Genomic DNA, 10,555 nt, shown 5'->3' with positions numbered 1-10,555 from the left:
TACACTATAAATAATAATATATTTGCTGATAAAAAATATTTTTAATAATGATAAATTAAATAATTGTTATCAAATTTATAATAAAATTAAAATTAAATTGATATATATATACATTATTTATTTTAAAATAAATATAAAAGTGTTTCAAAGGTAAATAAAAAATATTAAATTATTTTTATGAAATAATTATATTTTAAAAATTGATTTAAAAATTAAATTTTTTTATTACTGATAATTGAGATGTCATGTTCTATAATGAAAGTTGTATAGTGATGTATAGTCTGAAAATTTTCATTTAAAAATATTTAATGATACTAAAATAAATAAAACCCAGAGAACTTAACTAATCCGAAAAAACTTAAAAAAAAATACGATTTTCAAATATTTAAATAGTGTACATTGAAAGTTAATCCGATTGACATTAACCATTGTCAAATTGCAGAATTTTTTTTGAAAATTGAGTCAATCGGTTTTGTCGTTTGACTTTAACTCATACCAAATACAAAACCGGATTGGTTGTAACTCAGACCGAAGAAGCTATATAATTGGAGACTTGTCTGCACCCGTAATTTCTCTTCTTCCCTTCCAATTTTCTCACCAATGAAAACCGAGTTTTCTAACCAATCAAAACCGAATACTGAACCAAAGTTCTTCATTAACCCTATCTCTTATATCGATTATGATACTATGTATATATATATTAAACATTCCATCATTATATTATTTTAAAATACATCACAACATTAATCTTGTTGCTTTGAATTCTATTTTTTCTGTTAACCTTTAAGTACTAATTTCATAGTTTGAAAACATAACCTTTCATAATAAATACCTTATTAATGAAAAACCCTTTAACTCATTTCTTTTTTGATGAGTCACATATCTTCTTTCTTAAATTTACAGTTTTTAAATAAATTTTAACCAGTAGCAAAAAATTAGGTTAGAGAGTATACTTTTTATACTTTTTTTTTTGTACATATCTATTAATAAACTATTACATATAATAATAACATAGGTAGTGTTTTACAAGATGATGAAACAGTGTTTCAAACACAAGTATTTTTACAGCTAGTAAGGTAAAAAATTATGAATGAAGCATGAAGAGTTTAGGTCTGTAATGTGAAGCAGGATTTGTTTTGTCTTTGGATGTTTAAAGAGGTAATAATAATGGGGCAAAGAAGAAGAGTATGAAGAACATGAGATAAATAAAGTAATAAGACCCACTCATAATATGCTTAATGTTTGATATTGATGTGTGCCAAGCATTGTTGAAGAAAAACAATATAATAAAACATTGTCGGTGGATTCATGGATTTTTGATGTACTGCCAAGCTAAGCTAAGGTTGACACTTTATTACACCAACTCTTCTCTCTCTATCTCTCTGTACAGCCTAAGCTTAAGCTTATCCCTCCCCCACCCCACTTGTTGCCTCTCACCTATGTTATAGGCAGAAGGGTGAGAGAAAAAAGAAACACAAACAGCAAGCATCAAGAGAAGTTAGAGAGAGAAAGTTGAGTGAGTTTAGAGAGATATTGATAGGAAGAAGATGATGAACGGGGATTCTCGCGGTGCTCTTGAGGCACAGTACATAAGGAGGCATCACAGACATGAACCAAGGGAAAACCAGTGCACTTCTGCTCTTGTTAAACACATCAAAGCCCCTGTTCACCTTGTTAGTTAGCCTTTTCCACCTTTCCTTGTTGGACGGATTGTGTTGTAAATTGGGTGTGTTTGGTTGGTAGGTCTGATTTGCTTGATGGGGTGGGATGAGTTTCTTTCCTTTTTCTTTCTTCTTTTTTCTTTTTCTTTTTTGGAGATCTGTGAAGTTGTGCTTGTTTTGGGATGTTTTCTCTGAGTTTCTAATTTTGTATACTTATCTGGGTGTGTTTTCTTTTCTTTTTGTCTTTTTTCTTGCAGATGGGTGTTTAACTGGTTGTTCTAGATTTTGGGTTTGTCAAAGTTGGATTTTCAGTCCTGGAGTTGCTGGTTTTTCTTTTGGGTTTTGACAATATTTTAAATTGCAGTTCAAGTTGCATATGATCACAATTGCAGTTGCGATGAGTTGTAGCCTCTTCAAAAACTGACTGTGGTCAAGATGCAATTGCAGTTGTGATGCAGTTGCAGTGACTCCTGCAAGAAGTTACTGCCATGCAGTGATTTAAAAAAAAAATTAAGTTGCAGCCAAAATTGAAGTTTTCTAAAACCCTTTATTTTGGTTATGAAATAAGCTTTTGTGAAGGGTATTTTCATTTTACTGGGAGGTTTTCCTTGAGTTTTATCTGTCATACTAATTTAATTGATTTTTGTTTTGTTTTGAGCATTTCTTTGTCAAGTCTTCTATGAGTTGGATTTTTCAGCTCATGAGATGTGAGTTTTTTGTTTGATTTTGGCAAGATTTTGAAAACAGTTGTCAGTGCCGCTTTGTCACCATCTTTGCTGTTGTGAAAAATATGACCAATGCTGCAGCAATTGCATTGGGTGATGGAGTTGCAGTGATTTCAAGAATCTTGATGCTGTGGCATAGACTGGAATTATAGTTGCATGTGGTTGCCATATCTCAAAAATCTTGATGCAGTGACATCATTGTAGTTGCATGTGGTTGCAATATCTCCAAAAACCTTGATGCTGCAGTATTGATCATAATTGCAGTCGAGATGTGGCCGAATTTGTAGTGTTTTTAAAACCTTCTATTTTGGTTGTAAAATCAGTTTTTGGTGAAGGGTAATCTTCCTCAAATCTGGTCTTGGTTGAGTTTTTCCAATCATGTTTAATTTTTGAAGATTGTGTCTTTTTTAGTGTGTGTGGATTTGTTTGTCAAGGTTTACAGAACAATTGGATTTTTCATCTCATGACGCTAGTTTTAAATTGTAGTTGCTGGTGCTGCTTTGTCACCTTCCTTGTTGTGGAAAATTGTGGACAACTAATTTTGCTGCTTCCGAAATTGTAACGATGATGCTGTTGTGGTGAATTAAAAAATTCTGGTTGGGATCCAAAATAACTCCAAAAACCTTGACACTGCAGTGTCAGCCGCAATTTCAGTCACAATGCTGTTGTAGTGACTCCAAAAGCCATGACACCAGTGCTGAAATTGCGGCTATTTAAAACCTTGTGTTTTGGATAAGCCTTTTGGGAGAAGGGTAGTCATCATTTTATTAGGAGGTTCTGTTTGAGGTTTTTCTGTCACTTTATTTCTGAAGATAAAAAAACACAGTAACCTAATTGGAGGTTTTTCTTTTGTGTGAGTGGATTTGTTTGTCAAGTTTTGCGAATGGTTAATAGAGGGTGTAAGTGGAAAAAGAAGGAAATTTGAAAATTTTGGATTGTGAATTTTACTCAGCAGCTGAAGAGAGATCTTTGCCCTTTAATTCTTTGTTTTTTTGCAGACTTGTTTTCAGTTCATCAAGTAATGTGTAACATTCTTAACTTTTACCAGATTATCAACCAATTTAATTCTTTTTATGGACTTCTGATGAAGGTTCAGTGTGATGAAATGTATCTGTGATGGCATGTTTTGTTATTTGGTGGATTTTAGCGGAAAAAAAATATTGACTGACTTGGTTCTTTGATTCCCTTCTCAGGTGTGGTCGCTGGTTAGAAGATTTGATCAACCCCAGAAATATAAGCCATTTGTTAGCAGATGTATCATGCAAGGGGACCTTGGCATTGGAAGTGTCAGAGAAGTGAATGTCAAATCTGGGCTTCCAGCCACAACAAGTACTGAGAGGTTGGAACAACTTGATGATGAGGAGCACATTCTTGGCATCAGGATTGTTGGAGGTGACCATAGGCTGAGGGTATGATCCTTTTTTGTTCCTTAATTTCTTTTTCTTTTGAGTAATGAACTGGGTAGTATAATTTTTGAGGATCCCACTTTTTTCTTTAATAATTATATATATTTTTTCTATATGAAAAACAAGTCTTTGACAAGTTCTCCTGTCATGTAAGAAAATAGTTGAAAGAATTGTGATTCCAGAGTCTCCTGTTTGTTCTGTGTATTCACTCTGTTTATGGTATATTTTTTAATCATTTCAGCCTTGTTTACCCAGTTTAACTTGCAGTTCTTTAATCAAAAGGAATATTTCATTGTGATAATTTTGGCCAGTTTTAGTCTCTGAGATGTAAGCAATGGTTACCAAGATGAAATGCCATTATTTGTTTGAGTTTGGATGATGTGCACTCAGGAGAAGCTAAACAATTAAGTTTGTCACTTCATTTCCTATGCTGTTATGTTGACACTAAGAGATGAATATGGTAGCTATATTACCAGTTGTAATAATCATGTTATGTGGAATTTGCAGAACTATTCTTCCATAATAACAGTTCATCCTGAGGTGATTGAGGGGAGACCTGGAACAATGGTGATTGAATCATTTGTGGTGGATGTGCCTGATGGGAACACCAAGGATGAAACTTGTTACTTTGTGGAGGCTTTGATCAGGTGCAACCTAAGCTCTCTGGCTGATGTCTCAGAGAGGATGGCAGTCCAAGGCCGAACCGATCCCATCAACCATTAAGCATGTCTAGGGGAGAATGAAGTTGGTTCATGGATCCATTGCTCTCTGATCCTAGTTCCAGTGTGAACATGGTTGGAGTATTCCTTCCATGTTCTCAGAAGTTTTGGAAGTTTTTTCCTCTGTATCTTGGATACAATTCCCTTACCATCCCTCAAAAGTTTTGTAAGAAGAGATTCTGGGCCTCATGAGCAGATGGGGATGGGTGGGGAAACTTTTTTACCTGCTCTTTTCTTCCTGGATTTTGTGAATGGTGGTTTGTTGCTACAGTTGTCTGTAAATATTTTTGTTGGGACCAAACCAGTTTCTGCAGTCTTTCAATTTCATGTTTAGTTGCAACTTTTGCCAGATTTCTGTGCTGGCACAAGAGAATTCCAAATAGTGGATACTGCCTTGTTATTTTCTTCCAAGTAGTGTAGCTTTTGTAAGTTATCTTTTCCACCTTCTCCCTGTTCAGGACTCTGTTTTGACAATCAATCAAGTCGTTTGTGCTTCTTGCTCTCTCTCGGTATCATGTATCCTTACTTTGAGGACCTTCTAAAATAACCTTTAGGGTCATGCACCTTGCTTTGAGCAACTTCAAAGATCTACTGTTTATTCATTGCAAGTGCTTTCCAATTCAACTTAAAATTTGCACTTTATGGGCTAGAAAAATGCTATTTATAAGAAAAAGGGTTTAAAGCAATAGGTGGATCAAGTAGGCTTCTCTAATCTTACATGAGCATACAGGGCACGCATAAAAAGGATTAAAGAGTTGAAATAAAATTCAATCATATCTGAAAACTGTGGAGAAAAATGATTGAATTTTGCAAGGAAATGAATTCTGTTGGTACTTTTTTCTCATGTTTGCATGTATTGGTACAATTATTTATGAATGTCACTTTCTTCATGAGATGATATAGCATTAAATACCCTGTGAAGTTTAACTGAATCACATTTATAAGTGTTGTGCCTGAACCTTGAGGATGAGGTAAGACACAACCAATCAATACTCTAGATGTTTTCTGTTGGGTAGGGAGGGGGTGGAGGAATTTAGGAAGGTATTTTAATGCTGAAGTCACTGTTTATGGTGGTGAAGTAACAGTGGTTAATAGCAGTAGATTGCATAATTGATGTGGCTTTAGTAGAAAAAGAGAGAGCAGAATAGTTGTGAATTTCATAACCACTTATGGAAGATAGGGTGTTGTATTGAGCTAAGAGACAAATTCTGCAGATTAAAGTGTCATAGAAGTAGTTGGCAAAAACATTAATCCATGGTTAACTGCTAGTATAACTGTACAACTCAATCTATTTATCTATTTGTAGCATAAAAGACACAAATTATGGTGTTGATGTCACATCTTGGTTTGATTCTTTGTTTTCTTTTTTAAGATTGACAATGTTTCCTTTAATAATTTATCTTCTGTTCTAGATCTGCTGTTTGGTATGTAATATTTCTTCTGTTATGGTACTTCAATTATTCAATTGAGTAAATGTTGATGACTTATTTTTCCCTTCCATTGACTATGTATTACAAAAATAGGAAAAAAAAGGGTAATAAGGTTTTCAAAGATTCCTCAAAGAAAGAAAAAAAAAAGTTTACATAGATAACGAAACGTGTATCAGTTTTTTAGGTGGTGATTGAGTAGATGGAAACATTTAAACCAGTGGCAATCTATGGTTTGCATTAACCTTAACACACATGCAACTTTTTTAAGAAAAATGTTTTGTCGGTACATTAGCCATCAAGTGTTCATTTTCCCCTTCTTCTCTCACCTTTTGCATTATATTTATGATTTCAAATTGAATCACTTAATGATAAAATTTGTGGTTACAAAATTAAATATAAGAAGGAAATATATATATATATATATATATATATATTCCCTTTTTCTTCTTATCTTTTATCTCTTCCTTTTCATTATCACACATACCATATTTTATCTCTACTTTTGCTTCTTGTTTTTTCTTATCACTCTTATCCGCCACCCAAAAGAAATAATATTAACAATTTTCAATATATTTTATTATTATTGACTGAAATTTGTTGAAAATTACATGTGTGTGGACGTTGATGATTATCTTTTATTATTTATACACACTACTCAAACTTGATTCCACACTCAATTTTCAGTGACTAACTTGAGCAAGTCTGAAAAATTTATGCCATAATCTGCTCTGAAAATTTCCTGCATATATATTATTTACTGGTGCACTCGAATAAAATAGTGTTTCTGATATCGAACTTTATGTGAAAGATGGAGAAGAGGATGTGAATTAAAATGATGTAATAATACACAAGATATTCTATGTAAGACAAGATTGTTTTGTGTCAAAATGGATTGTAAGTTGTTTGAATTTGAAAAATATATTTCATAAACAATCTCGACTTTTTTTCATATGCTGATGAAGCCAACAGATGCTACTCTTGCAAATGGTGAATCCTGGTAGAACAATAATTTGTTGGAGAAGTACACAAGGCTCAGAAATTTATCATCATACCAGGCGCATGTTGTGTCACTGTTCAGTAACTTGCATGGTATTTTTCATCACATTGTAATGTATCTGTTCTTCTAACTCTTTTCATACTGTGGCTTGCAAAAAAGAAACCATTTCAGGTGAAGATTGCAGCTTGCATAAAGGGCATTCAGTGATCCCCAAGTAACTTAGTCATTCGTTAATTTAGCACAAAGTTCCCTTCATGCGCATACTCCCTGTGCTGATATACAAGAGCATAATAGCTAGAGAAGAAAATGCTTCATGCTTTTGGTTGTGTATCTAATTACCAACGATCATTGCATGAGCATTCTCCATTCATGAAATGGTGGAAACGGCCACCGTCTCTGAGGAAAATCTCACGGTTTCGAGCCAGAGAAATGTACTTTGCTGCTGTGTGACAGTCTTGACAAATTCTTGTGTTCTTCACTACCCTGATGGGAGATCCATCCTTAATGCTCATCAGTCCATATGTCATTGCCAACTTCTCTGTGTGACTGAGCAGAACCTTTTCCTTCTCCTTCTCATCAATGTTCTGAAGTACACAATGTGTATCAGGTACATATCCCAGCTTTCTTATCTCAGAGACTAATTGATATAACTCAAAATATATTTCTCCTTCTTGTGGATGTGATTCCCCTTCTGTGGAGAACACATGAATAGTTTGCCTAACTTGTGTCCAACTCCAAACATTTGGAATTTTCACTCCCATGGCAGTCATTGAGTCTTTAAGACGCTCTACGTCCCCCCATCTATCAAAACTGGAATATATGTTCATCATCAATACATAGTTAGCAGAGTTATATGGTTCCAACCTGAAAAGATTCCTTGCTGCAACCTCTGCTATCTTAACATCTTTGTGAATTCTGCATGCTGAAAGAAGAGCACCCCAAATACTAGCATCTGCCTTATGTGGCATGGCGTGGATGAAATCCAAAGCTTCATCAAGAAAGCCAGCTTTTCCAAGAAGATCTACCATGCAAGAGTAATGCTCAATAGTTGGAGTAATATTGTACCTCTTCATGCTGTCAAAGTGCTTCCACCCTTCCATAACTAAACCTGAATTCTTGCAGCCAGATAGAAGAATGGTGAAGGTTATAGCATCAGGTATGATACCTGTTTTGCACATGCTGTCAAAAAGAGTGAATACCTCTTCACCACGGCCATAAGTAGCATATCCCATCATCATGCAATTCCAACATGGTAGTGTTTTCTCCTGTATTTTCCTGAAAACCTCATGGGCTACTCTTAGTTTTCCTCCCTTACTATACATGTCAATAAGGGCTGTGGCCACATATATGTCATCCACAAATCCATGTCTCATACAAAAGCAGTGTAACTCCTCACCTTTCTTTAGCAGTGACGGACCCGCACATGCACGGAGTAAGCTGCAAATGGTGGTAGAGTTAGGTTTTACATTTTCTTCTTGCATTTGGCTGAAAAACTGCAGGGCATCCATGAAGTTGTTATTTTGACAGCAACCTGATATCATAGCAGTCCAGGACACCACATTAGGAGTTAATCCCAAACTCTTGATCCTTTTCATCAAGGCCAAAGCTTCCTCTCTGTGGCCCCACATTGAATAACCTGAAATCAAACTATTCCATGTCACCAAATCAGGTTTTATCCCTTCCCCCTCCATCTGGTTCAATAGATTTTCCGCATTGTTAAACATGCCCTTGTAGGTGTAACCTGATATCAATGAATTCCAAGCACAAATATTTTTGTTCTTGGAATAATGAAACACAGCTTCAGCTTTATCTAAGGAAATATTCTTAATATACATATCCACTAAAGAAGTACAAACATAGGCATCATAGTCAAGGTTACTTCTCATTATGTAGCCATGGATTTCTTTCCCTAGATTAAAGCAACCCAATTCAATAACTGCTTGCAGAGCACTAGTTATTGAACATGAATCTGGCTTGAAATTGCCATTTTGCAGGCTCCGGAAATTGGTGAGAACCATTTCATATGATCCCTGAAGAAGATGGCCAGACAAAATAGAATTCCAAGTTATAATATCTGGTTTGATGCTGGAAGACTGCATTTTTTGGAAGATATCCCACGCACCATTCAAACGGCCATTGGCTGCATAACTCGAAATTATTGAGTTCCAAGATGCCTGGTTATGATCCTCCATCGAATCAAAAACTGTTCTAGCTAGGTCAAGTCTATTGTTCCTAGAGTACATGCTAACTACAGAATTGCAAATTGAAGTATTTGACACTCTTCCAAATTTTATAACATACCCATGAAGCTGCTTCCCTTCGTTGAGAGCTCTCAACTTTCCACATGCTTGCAGCAGTTTGACCATGGTGCCATCAGTGGCTTTGGCAGAAGCAGATTGCATTCGACGGAACAACTCTAAGGCCTTCTCCCACTTCTCACTCCTCAAGTTTGCCATAACACTTGTATTCCACAAGAAATCTTCTTGAAGTGGGGTCTCATCAAACACTCGATTTGCCATATCTATTCCCAAGCACTTCTCATAGAGATTGATCAATGCACAACTCAAGTGTACATCAACATGGAAGCCTCTCTTAACCAAACAAGCATGAACTTCCATCCCAAGCCACAAGTCCATCAAAGCCAAACAAATTTTCAGAACAACAGTGAGAGCTTTGCTGTCAAATTCTACTCCTTTATCATGCAATTCCTTGAACACCTCCAGAATCTCATGCGAGTCACCTCCAAAACTAGCAAACTCCTCCAGAAAAGCATTCCATAAAAGGTAATTCCTTGAAAAACCCACAAAGAAAACTTTTGTTGCAGACGCAAAGTCTCCAAATTCCAAGTAGTTCCTCATCATGCTTCCATCCATTGTCACTGAGTTCCCTCTTTTTGGCATTTTGACCATCTGGGCATGCAATTCCCTCACAGAACTCAAAGTCTTCAACTCTCCCAAGTTATCCAAAGGGTGAAAAAATGGAGAGAAGTTTTGTGAGGAAAATTGAGAAGAAACCAGCTGGGATTCTGACATTCCTAGAGAAACTGAAGTGGGTGAAAGGCTTCTGGGTTGCATGTGGGTTTGTGGGTTCTGAACAACATATGGATTGAGAAGGTGAAAAGGTTGTACTAGGTTATCCATAAAACTATGGCTATGAAAGGCGATGCAAAGTGTCATTGGAGTGTAATTTCAGTGATGAATGGAAGGGACTTTAACATTCTAAGAGAGCTCTAGCTGAAGCATAAACTCCAATTATCTATTTACAAATCTTTTCATCTCTTATGTTAGAAAGTTGTGACCACGTGGGATGCAAAAAGAAGAAAAAAAATGTTGATAAGGTTTATCCTTATAAATGAACTTTTGAAAGGATAATGTTACCCTTCATTCCAAATAGTTGGTGCCACCCATCAAAGATAGTTTTCCCAGCACCCACTCCTTTGGGCCCCCACCAAACTACTAACTTTGGGCCACTAAATGCTTTCGGCCTCTTGAATTTTTGGGTTATCCTTTTCTGAGTGCTTTTTCCTGTACTCCTATATTTTGCTTTCTGCACCTCATAAAAAATGTGAATTGACAAAATTAACTCTAGAAGGTTTTAAGAACCCAAGCACGTCTCCT

At 35.6% G+C, this 10,555-nt stretch overlaps 2 protein-coding genes across 2 annotated transcripts; one reads left to right on the top strand and one right to left on the bottom strand.

The window, feature by feature from the left end:
• The first annotated feature begins 1,231 nt into the window (after positions 1 to 1,231).
• On the top strand, positions 1,232 to 5,013 carry LOC137818640 (abscisic acid receptor PYL9-like). The gene is made up of 3 exons (XM_068622175.1): positions 1,232 to 1,673; positions 3,580 to 3,795; positions 4,300 to 5,013. Exons 1-3 carry the CDS (start codon positions 1,548 to 1,550, stop codon positions 4,513 to 4,515), a joined length of 558 nt encoding a protein of 185 aa, XP_068478276.1. The 5' UTR covers positions 1,232 to 1,547; the 3' UTR covers positions 4,516 to 5,013.
• A 1,730-nt stretch (positions 5,014 to 6,743) lies between these two features.
• Positions 6,744 to 10,340, bottom strand: LOC137818639 (pentatricopeptide repeat-containing protein At4g01030, mitochondrial). The gene has a single exon (XM_068622174.1). It carries the CDS (start codon positions 10,112 to 10,114, stop codon positions 7,274 to 7,276), a length of 2,841 nt encoding a protein of 946 aa, XP_068478275.1. The 5' UTR covers positions 10,115 to 10,340; the 3' UTR covers positions 6,744 to 7,273.
• Between the last annotated feature and the right edge of the window lie 215 nt (positions 10,341 to 10,555).

Source organism: Phaseolus vulgaris, chromosome 10 (genome assembly GCF_000499845.2).
Source record: "Phaseolus vulgaris cultivar G19833 chromosome 10, P. vulgaris v2.0, whole genome shotgun sequence".
Lineage (NCBI taxonomy): Eukaryota > Viridiplantae > Streptophyta > Magnoliopsida > Fabales > Fabaceae > Phaseolus > Phaseolus vulgaris.
This window is presented reverse-complemented; position numbering and strand designations above follow the sequence as displayed.